The sequence below is a fragment of the Camelus bactrianus genome, chromosome 14 (genome assembly GCF_048773025.1).
Source record: "Camelus bactrianus isolate YW-2024 breed Bactrian camel chromosome 14, ASM4877302v1, whole genome shotgun sequence".
In the NCBI taxonomy this organism is placed as follows: domain Eukaryota; kingdom Metazoa; phylum Chordata; class Mammalia; order Artiodactyla; family Camelidae; genus Camelus; species Camelus bactrianus.
In genome coordinates, this window is record NC_133552.1 from 68,868,740 (window position 1) to 68,883,348 (window position 14,609).

At 52.2% G+C, this 14,609-nt stretch overlaps 1 protein-coding gene across 1 annotated transcript in view; it reads right to left on the reverse strand.

Annotated features, from left to right (window-relative positions):
• The window catches only part of COL4A1 (collagen type IV alpha 1 chain), a 128,906-nt gene that overhangs the window by 67,303 nt on the left and 46,994 nt on the right, over window positions 1-14,609 (reverse strand). Inside the window, exon 2 of the mRNA XM_074378525.1 lies at window positions 11,361-11,420. Within this exon, the coding sequence (XP_074234626.1) occupies window positions 11,361-11,420 (60 nt within the window). The remainder of the gene's footprint in view (window positions 1-11,360; window positions 11,421-14,609) is intronic.

Sequence of the window (14,609 nt, forward strand, 5' to 3'; positions counted from 1 at the left end):
GGAACTTTCATTTCAAATTAACCACAGACCTTCTGGGTTAAGAACGTAACTTCACAGAAGTAGGCCATGAAAGGACGGGAAGCGTTATTCCCACCACTGTTCTGCTAATGACAACCTACTTCCCCCTCCCTTCCAGGACTCTCCCAGTGACAAGACCGTCAGAGACAGATGGCAGGAAGGCAGGACCATTTCAGTGACTGGACCTCATACCAGAGCCGACCTCCCAGCCCCAGGGGAGATTTCAGAACTGGAAGACGGAACAGGCGAGGACATGGAAAACACACATGCAGAGAGGAGAGCAGACCATGGTTCCCATCCACCATCCCTCCACGCGGGGTTCACGGGGTTTTTCAAAACAGAAAATGGGGAGAAAAACCAGATGGCAAATGGGACCCAAGAAGCTTCAGCTTTCACATCAGCAGGCTGGAAAAACACATGATGGTGGCACATTAGCTAAATACTGCTGAATCACGTCCCCTTCCCCGCCCCCCCCACCCCGCCAACATCATCGAGGAAGAATTTGACACAGGAAACGTCTGCTTCCAGAGTCAGAACCCGTTACGGCTGACCTTCCTCCGCCTCAGATGAAGGATGCCTCCTGACGCTGACCACATGCCAGCGCTCCTTCTGGTAAACTACATTCTCCTCTAGAAAGGCCAGGGCCAGCACCACTCCTCAGAGCCTCTGGCATCTACAGGGGAGACCTGAAGTCAGAGTGAGCAGGCACTTCCATTCGGAAGGTTTCAGAGCTCAGAGTCCTTGCTGTTGGAGAATTTCAACTTTAAATCAGAGTGCCTAGACCAATCACAAAGAGACAGATAAAGAGAACTGCCACATATCACATCCTGACAGGAGGCGGCGAGGACGTGGGGGGAGGCATGGCCTACATCCCGGGAAGCAGCGCAGGATAAACCCCCACCCTCATGTAAAGGCGGGGCGCCCCGGGCCTCCCCGAGGCCCACGCTGCCCTGGTGCCCCCACCCCGACCACTGCCCCATAAAGAGCTTTGCTGCTTCTCACGTGCAGGTGGCCGCAGCGCCCACCCTGCTGGCTCTCATGTCACCCTCCGGACCTGGTCCCCCTGGCCCCCCTGCCCACTTCCCACAGCCCCACACCCAGATGAGTCCAGAGCAGTGACCTCCAACGCTGAAGATGCAGAAAAAGGAAAACAGGCTTGAAACCAGGGTGGGGAGGGTTCCAACTAGACAGCAGGGGAGGGTGGTCCAGGAAAAAAGCACGTGCGAGAGCGTGTGTGTGCACAGGGGAGATACAGAGAGGAAGGCAGGCCCCAGAGAACGTGTCATGAGAGGCATGCTGAGGGGCACTGCACAGGAGAACGGGTCCACCTGTGCCGCTGAGCAGAGGCGGTGAACCCGACCACTGATGGGGCAGGAGCAAGAATCCATGGTGGGAGGAATAGAAAGAGCAGAACTGCTAAAAAGAAAGGAAAGAGGAGAGTGTGGTGTGGTCCACACGGTGAGTGTATGAGCCCCCACCCCCAGGCCAAGTCCAGGGGCACCAGCGTGTCTTCAGATCCCTGGGGGTGGTGGGGGCATTGCACCCCGAGATCTCGGCTTCAGCTCCTGTCCCCGCAGCCCTGGACCCACCGGGGCCTGGAGGACCAAGCTCCTCAGAGAGATTAGCACTCTCAGGTCCATGAGAAGGAGCATCAGCCGACTCCATGGCCCCAGCCCATCTTCACAACGCTGTCATTAAATTTTCTGGAAGCTTCCCTGCAGCCATAGGTGACGTCTGCCCTGGAGGACAAGGCACTCAGTTAGCTGCCAGGTCAGTGCCTCCTGCAGGAGCTGCATGTCCCACACCCAGAGGGCTGCAAAGCCAGGGAGGCAGGGCGCCCCAGTGGGCCTCCTGGGGTGCGGGGTCGCAGCCCCCCCGGGCACGCCCAGCGCTCGGCCCATGCGGCTCGGAGCCCACCAGGCTGCTCTGCTCTCCGCCGAGCGCCTCTGTATTGGGGTTCAGATGCCAGACCTCTGCAGCTCCGACTCCTTGTCAGGGAGGGGCGCCCTCAAACACCCACCACCCACGTCAGCCACGCAAGAGGGTTCCTACAGCAATGCCTATGAAAGGCCGTGGGCCAGGAGAAAAGGGGCCACATCTGGATGCAGAAGAACATCCATCGTTCCCCAGCCTCCCAGGCTGGGAGACAGGCGGTCTGGGAGCGAGACTCACCGAGGTGCCTCCCACCCTCGCCCGTGAAACACCCATCAGCTTAAGGCGAGAGCGGCTCCCAAGGGCTCACACCAAGACACCCGCCCTGCCCTTCATGACCGGGGGTCCTGGGTGTGGAGGTGAGAAGGTGAGCGGGGGTGAGGGGGACACGCCGTCCACGATGGTTTCCCATAGCGCCCAGTTTTCTACCCCGAACCAGGGCAAACGTGACGAACACTAGGAGATCAAGATCTGGAGCCTGGTTCTGGCTCTCGGTGGTCGCTGAGGGGCCTCCTGCTCCCCGCGGGCTGCGCTGGGCCCCCCCGTCCCCTCTGGCCCCCCGTCCCCTCCGTCTCGGCGCCCGCCGCGCCGGGGCAGCGCCCCCGCTCACACGGCAAAAGCCCCCCCGCGTCGCTCCACGTCGTCTGGCAACGTATTTTGCAGGCTCATGATGCCAACCGACAAACGGGAGGAGAATCTCACCGCACAGCTCTCCTCCGCCAGAGTTTGTTTTATGTGGAGTCTCTGATCTTGAATGAAAACCTCCAGCCTCATTTTGCTCCTTCCAAAAGAAAGCTAAATCCCGCTAACCAGTGTTTTGTTGGGATGATATTCACCAAAATAATAATAATAATTAGTTCCATCCCCAGACAAGAGGAAGACCTCCCAGGCCCGGGCGTCGCTGATGACAGCGTCCACTCACATGAGATGTTCTGGGCTTGAAAAGCCCCGGACACACTATCCCATTCACGACGCTTCATTTTCTGCTACGCCTTCTAAACATGGAAACAAAATCAACTCTATTTTTAAAGATGCACTGGATTAGATGACTTCCAGATCCAGTTTCAAGCCAAAAACTGTAGATTTTTTTGCGTGACTATAATCTATCGCAGGTTTAACAAGTCCCAGGAGCATGTGGCGAAGGGGCAGAGTTTATGTGGTGGAGAGAGACGGGAGGACGAGGTGGACACCGGGTGGGGGGGCTCACTGTCCCTCTTGTGCTCCGGGGAGCACACACTTCAGTGCCCCCAAAGCACAGGAAGTCGCCCACAGGGGGCCTTGTGTGCAGAACAAAATAAACCCACTTAGTATGGATCTGCTTTGAATGGCTTCCCTGTGGTGTACTGTTGATACTTGACTCTTGGATTCAAGCATAATTTTTTAAAATCCTTTATTTTCAAAGAACTATCAAGAAAGTCAAAAGCAGGTGAATGTGGGAGCCCACGCTGATTCTCACGATGACTTTGCCAGATGGTGACTCATGTGCAGCATGTGGAAATAAGAGACATCTGGAAACAGTCTCAGCATCGCGAGACACCAGAAAAAACACCGTGGAAAAGGAGAAGAATGTATATTCACCCACACACCCAGCTCGTGGGAAGACGAGGCCTCAGCTCCTGCAGCGGACAGCAGCAGCCCCCAAAGTGACGAAAGCAGGCCCCTGGGGTGTTGGAATCCATGACGTGGCAAAAAATAAAATGCCACTTCTCAAGGGTTCCCCTTAAAAACACCTAGAACAAGGCAAGTTGGCCGGGGGAGGAGAGGCGTCTGGACAAAGCGTGTCATTATACACGTATGTCAGGGAAGGCGGTTAACAGCAAAACCCTACAGGGGTACCTGAAACACCAGGAGAGCGAATAAAGGGCGAGTTGGTTCCTCTTGTATTTTAAGGGACAATGAGTCCGGAAATGGATGATAAAACCCCAGCGCTGACTGGGAGTTGGACGGTATTTCCAGACAGACCTCCCAAGTGAGCACATCCCATTTTCCCTCCACCAGAAGCATCCAAAAGCCACAAACAAACTTCCTAACAATGTTACTACACTTCTAAAGCCATCATAAAGCACTCTAATTGAGGTGCTGGGAGAGCTCTGTCCGCTCCTTCCCTCTCCAAGCTTCCTCTGGGAACTGAGACGTCTCAGCTCGACGGCGCACACCCACGTCTTCACATCTGAGAGTCCGTCTCCAGCTGGACCAGCACACAACTCTGTCCTCAGATTTATCCCACCTTTAAAATTCAGCTCCTGCTAAGATGACGTGCACACACACACACAACATTTTAGACGTCCTAAGGGCTTTAGGCACCTCACCTTTCACTGCACCCTTTTAGCAACACTGGGAGACTGCAGGTCAAAGGTCACCCCCTTCTGAGGATAGCCTGGTCAAAATGACTTGATGGAACACACTCAGCCAGCAGACAGTGGACTCACGCTAGGACCCAGGCTCTTGTTCAACAAGACGTTTTTTCCTGGACGCTACTGCCTTTCAGGGATGCTCAGAACACATGAAAATAAAGCGATCCGATCAGTCTCAGGAACAATGCAAGTATTTCAAACATGCTCAACAAGCCTTCATTTTATTAAATAAACCCCCTACTGTGTCATACACAGTAAGAGCACTTTTTCCTGCATTTTGACTTCATTTATTTCACATCTGGGGAGTAAGAAAATGGAATTTTTTTTTTTAATTTTTGGGAAGAGAGGTAATTAGGTTGGTTGGTTTGTTTTTAGAGGCGGTCCTAGGGACCAAACCCAGGACCTTGTGTGTGCTGAGCATGTGCTCTGCCACTGGAGCTATACCCTCACTCTGGGATTTCCTTTTAAATACACTAGATCTTGAAATTCTTACTAATTCAAATGTGGTGTGGTGTCTCCCACAGAGTTCATGCTTAATAAATAAATTATGAATTAATTATGATCAGTCCGATTCAGTTAATTCATCCAAAGCTTCAGAGAGTTTACACAAAATTATTTACTTTGATTTACTTGAGAATAAAATAAAATATCTAGGAAGAAACATGACACCTTTAACATTTAGAACCATGGTGAAATTTAACTTATGGGAAAGAAATTTTCAATATTCTACTATGAAATAATAGCCAGAGAAGCTGGTTCTTTAATAATCCTTGTGAGCTCAAGTCTAGTCTACACAGATACTAAGAGCACTAAGAAATGAAACAAGAATAACTGGTTGACATATAAAGTCACACAAAGCTCTTTCTTTCATTTCCGGGTGTAAATTAAAAGAAAGATCATTGAAATAAATATGGGTATAAATGAAGACTGAATTCTCAAAAAATGGCAATAATACACAATCTCTGCCTCAAAAATGAATTTTCCTTGTGATTTAAGATCTCCCATATTTCTGATCTTGGAGAAAATAAGATCCTTTTATCGAAAGGAGTGTTCGCTCCTGAGGCATCTGTGGCTGTCACTGCAACACAGCACAGCAACGGCCTGGGCGTTGAGACGGGCAGGTGGACACCTAAACTCCCAGCCGTGGAGGCACCGCAGAGTCTCTGGGGACAGTGGCTAGCGGGAAATAATCAACGTCAAACAGCGCACACGGGAAGACGGAAGTTCAGCCTCTCCTCCGGTGTTTGGATATGGTTGGATTACAGTGCTCTTTGCACACACTTTTCTCTTATTTAGTGTGTCCTTGAGAAAGAGGGGTGAAGACCACTTGCTTCACTACCTCCGAGAGCCTAATGCTGAGCGATTCACCCCTCGGCTACTCAAAGTAGCCGATGGGGAGGAAAGAGAAGATGCATCTTGCCCGGTGGAGACGCGGCTGATGGTGAAGTTGAGGACCCTGGTCTTTGGCGATGCCCAGCACGCGTGAGAAATATGGCCAGATTCGCCCCCTGGGAAGTCAAGGAGACGTGCCCAGCACACAGCAGAGATGCTCCCTCTTAACCAGAGGGATGAATTTCCTACAGCACAGAGACTACACCAGGATTCCCTGAAGGGAGGGGCTGCGGGAGACCCCATCCCCACAACACCGGTGCAGGGCATCCTTGACACAACGTAGCAGACTCGCTTAGTGGGTGTGTTCTCCCTTCCAGCTTTTATCCTGAACACTGGAGGACCAAGCATCCACTGAAGCTGAGGGAATGCTGGTTACGTGGGCTGGGCTTCCCCTAACCTGCCTCGGGTGAGGGTGGGGCTGAGACGTGGGCAGACGACCTCCGACCTGCTCCACATCACAGACAAGGTGGCTCCCCGTGGTCACCTGCTTAACCAGGCGGCCCAGGGAACGCTCCTCTAGAGCAGAAACTGGGGGGTCAGTCCACCTACAGCCCCACAGACATAGGCTCACTTCTCTGTGATGCTCCAGCGGTCCCTCCACCACCACCCGCTTAGAGGTCTTCAGATGGTCTGCTTTCCTTGGTCAGCAGAGCAGCGTATAAGCCACTGGTTCAGTTTTAGAGCAACGGGAGCTTGCTGGAGACTCCAGAATATTCTGAACCACAAGTTCCTCCGGCTGGACCAAGTCAGGATCTTCTTGTCTTGAAGCGCGATTTGTGCTCTGATTGGCACCTGGATTCTGGCATCTTTCTCTCCTTCCCTGTAAGAGCCTGGGCCAGTTCAGTGGCTCTCAATCCAGGCTGAGTTTGCCCCCAGTCCCCGGAGACATTTGGCTTTACCTGGGGACATTTCAGTGGCACTGCCAGGGCAGGAGGGAGCCACTGGTGTCTGGTGCGTGGAGGCCATGGATGCAGCTACAGCACCCCACAGGGCACAAGGCACCCCGCAGCGAAAAACCACCCACTCAGGTGTCAGCAGTGTCAAGCTGAGAAACCCTGGGCTGGCTGGTCTCCCCAGCTGTAAAATGGGTATAATAATAACAGTAATAAGTGTAAAAAGACCCAGCACTGCGCCTCACCCAGGAGACGGCCAGTACACAGCAGCCCCTTTCTCTTTGTCGCTCTGACCCTCCAAAGTCAGGATGTTTCTGTCCTGGCCAAGATCTGCTGTGTGTAACAGAGCAGAGGTTGTAACTGGATGTAAGATGCAGACAGGCAGGTTTACACGGAGGCTGACGCAGGACAGCTACTGACTGTCCGGCACACACAGGAGGTGGACGGCTGGTAAAGCCCCAGACCGGCTGCCGTGGCAACGAGAGAGAAGCGACACTGGCTTCTCCCCCAGATGTCCAGGGCTGGAAACAGAGTCCCTTCCAGGTCGGCCAGACTTTCCCAACCCTTTCAAATCAGTGGAGCCGCGTGCTTTAGACAAAAAGACAGAAATTCCATCTGCAAAGCTGTCCGCTTCGAATGCAGCCTAGGACGGGACTATCTGATGACTCGGTGTGCGGACAGGGGCTGTGATTTACAGACGGTCTAATGAGTGAATTATGGGGTAATGTGCTTCTTCCCCACGTCCTTGGCAAGGATCTGTGTACCAGCAGGTCAAAGTGTTCTGAGAAGTTATGAGATACCCACGCAGCCCTCATTATCCCTTAGAAACACTACAGTTCTGCTTAATGAAGACGCTCTGTGCGCTCAAGACTGCGGCTTGGGGAAGTCACTGCGTCGGGAACCATCGGGCCTCATCTAGGACAGCATCCTTCAACAGCCCACAGGCGCCATTGTCTTGATTACCATGCTCCAACTCAGCTCATGCCTTCATGCAGATGGGTGACATGACATTCGACATCCGAGTGGGTCTGGTGAATCTGTGAACACGTGAGACCCCTAGGTCCTACCCCATCCAGGAAGCTGGCCCTTCACATATGGCCCCAGGCCCTGGGACTGCTCTCTTCTCAGCTGCTCCCCCTGCAATTTGATCAGATGCCCTTAACTATGTCATGTCACATGCCTCTCACCTCTCCAGGTACCTGAAGCTTTCCCTTTGCACACTGCGGGGTCGCAGGACAGAATGACAGCTCTACACGAGCATGGGCTCCCCTGGCCAAACATGTGAGGGAGGGGCTTCTTGTGCAGCCCCTCTGCTGGCAAAGTGTAAACGGTGCACCCCCAGGCACACAGCAGTGACTCCCGGCAAGGGGCTGCCTCTCCTGCTGCCTCAGATGGCTGAGAAAATCAGGTTATCGAGCAAAAGAAGAGCTTGACTTTGGGCTCTTTCTGCCTAGGCAAGCATTCAAACCCTAATCAGTTTAAGCAGAAAATATTCCCACGCTGCTGAGGCCTCTGGAAAGACATGAAGCCATTGTGTACAAACCCAAATTTGTTACCTAGAGAAGACATTTGAAGATCTGAGTGGCCAGCCAAGGAAGTGGGAAAATAAACAACCCAGCAAAGACAGATCCAGGGAAAGGCTGGTGAATTTAAGTGCTGGACTCAGAGCAAGAGCCTCAGTGTTAACGTCGATAACTATGAGATTATAAAACTGCCAGTGAACTGCGACATGAACATCATCTGGAGAACAGAAGACGTCCTGTCTGTCAGTCACGTCTCCATGGAAAGCAGGCCTCAGCCAGACGAGATCCGGCAGTTTATGCCGGAGACATTCCAGCTTCCGTTGGTGAATTCTGAGTAGCCAACATGTCAACGTGTTCCTCAAGGAGGTATGTCTCAGAAACAACGATGACCAAATTCCACAGGTGGTTGATGCTGTCCCGGGCAGGTAACTAACTCTGAGTTATGTGGCTTCTCTTATCCTATCTCTAAAAGCAAGTCGAAATTCATTTAACTTGCAGGCATCTGCAAACAGCAAAATAACTTCCATGAGAGTTGAAAACATTCATTAGTGGCTCAAAAGTGGGCCTGTGGTTTGAACCACTTGATTTAAATTCTGTGACGGTCAACCCTTTATTCTCTGTGCATTTGCACCAATTAGCATGTCTGGGACCCACTTCGAGAACGGTGGTGGCTGAGGAGGACCCACCTCTCTTGCTGACGTGTGGCCAAGAATCACTCCTTTATTATCTGACCTTGGGACGAGAGACAGGGAACCAGAGCTGCCGGCCCGGCCCAGTCGAGCTCTGGGTGTTTCCTGCCACTAAACTGACTCTTCTAACATCACATCCAAGACAATTAGTGGAAGTTTAAAGTTTCCTCTTGCAGTGGGAGGAAGGACCTCTTCCTTGCTCCTGCTTTGTGAACCAGGGACCTGAAATATTTACACTCAAAGGGAGGAAAGACAGCTCCGATTTCTGTGAAAAGACATAATACTAAAGCATTTAACTCCTCTTCTAAATTTCAAGGGAGCTTCTGGATCCATTCAATAGCTTAGGCCTTTTAAAACACAGATTCAAAATGGTTTAACCTATAGCTTGCCGGTATTTTTATTTTAAATAGTCTTTATTGAACCATCACGTACAAAACCCAACCGGGCAGTGGAGGAGACGGAGGGCTGAGCGGGGAGGCCAGGCCAGGAGGCATCACAGAGGTCCTGCAGCCCGGGTGTCAGGCTCACCTGCTGGGGAATCTTCTGGAGGCTTGGTCGGCAGGGACAGCGGAAGCCCACATCGTCCGCCCCAGTCCCGGCGGGAACTCTCTCCAACCTCATGGCTTAGGTTGGCCGCAGGGGGACGCTGGCCCGAGCGCTCCTTCCCGGAAGGCAGCCAGGCTGACGGCACATCTTCCGTTCCACGCTCTGCCCCCCGGACCCGCCCGTGCCGGGCGGGCAGGCAGCCCCGAGGGCCCTACAGTGCGCTCCAGGGCCCTGGCCAGCACAGACCCGGCCCAGCCGAGCGTGTTGGCCACAGCAAGGGCCTCCTCGCCTTCAGATTTGAAAAAAAATGCTTCAAGACCCTTTTTTTTTTGGGTTAATGGGAGACGCTCCCTGTGAGTGAGATATGTCCCACCTTCTCCAAAGACGTTTAACTGGCTCTGCAGTGACACAGGACGCGTCCCTGACCAGCTGTCATCCAGTCAGGAAGAAATCAGCCAAAAACATTCAGAAAGCTACACCTGGCTAAGTCGACCTTGTCCAATATGATGGGTAGATCTGGGGTTGAAGTTTCAATGCATCAGGCTAGAACACACCCACAGAGCCGCGGAGGAGGACCGCCAGGGTCTGCAGCTGCCAGAGGGGAGGGGAAGCCCAGCCAAGTCGCTGGAATGGACCCTGTTCTCTTCACGAGTGAGAGATGCCAAGCCCACCTGCCCCTCTCCAAACCCTGACACTTTGAGTTACAAAGCAAGCCCAGAAGTGTCGGTACAGGTCTTCAGTTCCTGTTTGCTGCTGTCTGAAAGTTCCACTTTTTTATAGTTTCAGGGATTTCTTTGCTTGTTCAGTGTGCTGTGTGTGTAATTCAAGGAAGACACACACACACGAAAGACCCTTTGTGGCATGAACATACCTGCCTGTGTGCTTGAGGATTCCCCCTGGAAGTGGCCAGAAAAACGTCCCAGGTGGGTGAACAAACAGCACACGGAAATGAATTGTAGCTGATAAAGTTGACAGTGAGTCACATAAAAATGTTTCCACAAACTTCACTTACTCAAAACCTACCCAGGTGATGCTGGGGTCACCAGCCGCCAGCATATTTTTTTTTTTAAAGAATGATGTTGGTACTTGACCAAATAGCTGAACAGAAATGAGTTTTCCATAAAGTAGAATGGGCTGAATTTCAAAAGTGTGAGTCTGGGATCCCACAAGCCCTGGGCAGGTCAGGAGCAAGAGAATTCGCACACTGGCCCGGCTGGACGCACCTCCAGCCCCCTGTAGGTGGGCAGAGGTCCACGGGGCGCCCTCCCCCTATCCACATGGGCCCCGCTGCCATGTGTCCCACCAACTGGCCCAGCGGCCATGTTTTCTCACAGCCACACCTGGTTTCTACGGTGACTCCCTGACAGTTACAGGATGCTACACTGTCCCTGGGTAAACAGCCTTTCTCAGAACAGCTGAAGTGCACACATCCCACCTGCCTTCAAGAGAAAATGGTCTTTATCCAGATCTGTGACGCTTAGGTGAGAGGCAGCAGGAGCACTTCTAAGAGGAATACATCTGGGGAATGATAAATATTTCCTATTTTGTGAATAAATCTAGGCAAGTATGTTATTAATTAAAACTTGTTCAAAAACACTAATTCAAACAGAGGGCTCCTAAGTTCAATAGAAACCTTTTCTTTTTTCAGAGAAAGGAGATGTTTAGTTCTTACGCACTAATTCCAAAGAACACTACTGAGGAACAGACTCCTTGCCGACACACCCGCCCCCCCCCCCAACCCCGGAGGCAAAGCGGGAGACTCAGCCAAGGCTCTTTTTCACCGTTGAGGCCGCTAGCTGTCACAGTCTTTGGGAAAGAGCTATTAAGCGTCCTCAAAAGCACTACTGAGCCCGGCTTTGCCCCGGGCGTGTTCGTCTCGGGAAATCACTGAAATAGCGACAAGGCTTGAACGCGGCTTGCCGAGCATGCGGTTGTTTTAACGATGTTTCTAATGACTTCCATGGTGATGGCAATTCAAGAGGACCTGTTGTCACCTGAGTCGCGGCCACTCACCTTTTGTCCCTTCACTCCGTGGCAGTCGCATTTCCCACAGCCAGAGCCAGCGCAGCCACCCTGGAAGCAAGAGAAAACATCCGTGAGTGGAGGCGCGCTTGCAGGTGGAGGTCGGCGTCCGGCCCGAGTGAGCGTGGCGTCCCCGCCTGCTCAGGGGGACGTCCTGCCCTCTTATTAGGAGCGCGACCTTAAATTGCGCGCTGTCTGGACTCACCCTCATGGGGCTGTCCCGTACATGCCCAGACCTTAAGGAACTGATTTTTAATTCAAGTAACACGAATGTTCAATGAAAAAGCACTCAGCCCGTCGCTCCTGGTACGTCACTTCTACTCTTAAACTAACGTTCACACGCAAGACAGAGAATCCAAGCGTGTAACAGGAACCGAAGAAGGAAACCAGCGTGTTCAAAAGTCCACCAGCTGTGACAGTCAACTCTCACCTCACTTAACGAGACAGATGTCACTATCCCCGTGTTACAGGTGTGAAGCTGAGCTGGGAGGTTTAACGTAACACCCCAGGACGAGGCTGAGGTGAACTCGACTTCCATCACGTGAGGTGGCCAACATGCTAAAAGACCGACATACGGCGGTGCCTGATACATTCTGCAGTTTCCGTGGAAGAACCCAAGATTCTAAGCCACCACAGACAGAGACACTGTGGACAGATGTAAGGGGCCAGGGTGGGAATAACTGAGTTGCTGAGCTTCGTTAGAGGCTGGCTGTTACGTCTGAGAGAACATACACCGAAATTCTGCTTCAGGCGACGGAGCTTCTGGAAAAGGAAACCGCACAGCTCACAGCACTGTGGTCTGCAGAGTCCATTTGTAATCAATATACTCGAGTCTGAGCCCCACCACCTTGGCAACCCTCTACATAGAGCAACTACATCTGGAGACGTTTATTTTATAAAACAGATTCTGAACAAGAGCCTCCAGCACAGTAAGCTGGTCTTAGTTTTATATTTTGGAAACAGGGACGGCTGACAGGAGTCCAAACGGACTCCAGAGATTACAGGCCTGTTTCTTCCCCTGACTCAGACTTTAGGCAACTCTCAGCACGCACTTTCATAACCTCCTACACTTTAACTCAATCCGTGTGCAGGGTTTTGCTTCAGAATCTGGGTTTTGGTGACTATGCAGGGTTGTCCGAAGGGATGAGGGCAAAGTCTTAAACCCGTGCTCCAGGTTTATCCCAAATGCACAAACACGAACGAACCGAGGGGCTGGGGAAACGTGCCGCTCTCAGCACCACTGTCCGTGCGGTCCCAGGAGCGGGCTGACCATCCCTACGCAGCGCCCAGGGTGTGTTGAGCATGAGCCTCTGTTGTGACACTCGCCACGTGTTTCTCAGTCCTTTGCATGTGGGTCTCCCCTGCACCCTGAGAGCACTTGGGGGGCAAGTCCAGAGCCCCGCACCCAGCCTCAAAAAGACTGTGTTTCATCTGCAACAGCATCCGCTGTAAAAGCCAGACTAGGAAACTAAAAGCATCACCGACGGAGCCATGGCACCTCGTCAACTGTGGACCTACCCCAATGCCAGAGCCGGTCAAACATCAGCGAATGGGCATCTTAGAACTGACGCAGCAGAGGAGCAGGCGCCCGACTGCCGTTGCTCTGGTGGTGGTGGTGGTGGTGGTGGTCAGCCTTACATAACAGCCCTAGATGACAGTCCAAAGTCACTGGCATGTCAACCCACAACACGTTACTACATCACAGCACAGTGGGAAATACCCCAAAAAGGAACTGGCCAGTGATCGTGGGACCACCCCGGATCCCCAGACCAGCCAGGGAAGGGGGGATTCTCGGGGGGGGGGGTCCCGGGAGCTGCCCAAAGCTGCCGGGTTAGCCGCCAGACCAAGAAAGCCCCGACCACCTGGGCTCCAGGTGGCCTCCTCTCTTTACTGTCCCCTATCCACCACTCTCTCGCTTCTGAATCAGGCTCAGAAACCCGCCCTGCTCTTTAAAGTCTGCTAACTTCCATCCCCTTCCATGGGAACTAGAAGGAAGACCAATCAGGCTAAGGTTCGCTGATACGCGCAGTCCACCCGGGACACGTCCAGCCTCCACCCGGGCTTAGCTGGGCCCACAGCACCCCAAGGCAGCCTGGGCTTCTCTGCCTGCAGCTCCCCAACGGCTTCCTCCGAGCTTCACGCTGCACGGGAAGCTAATGGCTGGAGTGGACCGTCTAGGGACTCTGAGGTCCTCTCCTCTGAAATGATGATAGAATCTCAGAAGCTGACGTTCACTCAGTGAGAGGGAGGTTATAAACATGACTTTCCTGGAATCGTTCCCTTAAGCCATCAGTAAATGCCTCAATTGCAAGGGACCCCAGATAAGGCTCCCGGGGCCCCAGGTGTGGAGGCTGAGGTCAAGTTGCTTCTTGAAACTTGGCTACAGAAATATGTACCCAGAGTCTGTGGGCAGCACTTCAAGTCATGACCACCACTGGGGCAAGCCTGGGATGAGAAAGGAAACCAAGGCCTTACTCTAGGTCCTGTGAACAGAAATCAAGGGCCTCACCTGCCCACCAGCCAGCAGCAAGTAAAAGAGAAAGAAATAAAATCCATCCCAGAAAAGACACTCATGCCTCCTTGTCTGCTTTATTCGTGTGGGAGGTTTGACTCCCCCTCTGGCCCTAGAAGACAGTTCCCAAGAACGGATCGTTCTACAAATGTCTCACTCAGGGTCAACTGTTCAGAACAAAAGGCATTTTTAGACTATGATTTTTATTTCACATTCTGGGTGGCCTGGAATTTTATGTAAATGGCTCTGTTTAAAAAAAATGGAATAACACACAAAAATCATGTGATGCACATTTAGTTAAACAAAATCTACTTTTAAATGTCACTAATCTGGTCCTTTACAGCTGCTGTCATACAAAGACCTGTCCTGCAGAAGCAACTTAGCTGTGACTCGGGGCGCTTCGCTACAAGGACACCAGTGAGTGTCCCTTTCAATCTGGTGTGATGTGATTTTGAAAGAGCTCATTAAATAAAAGCCTTAAGTAGTGCAAGTCTCAACCCTGTGCTGTGAATTACTGTTTGAAAGGGCAAATAAACTGCATGGCTTACTCAGACTCCCAATTTCATCAGTGACCTAACATGTTAAAGGTCGTGTCACCAATTTCATGATTTCCCAAGGAATTACATTTTGCATCTGGACCTCTCGGCTAAATCGAAAGACAGAATGCAGGCCCACAGACCCCAGTAGCTCCCTGCTGGCTGCACATCTGAGGGAGTCTACGAGGGCTG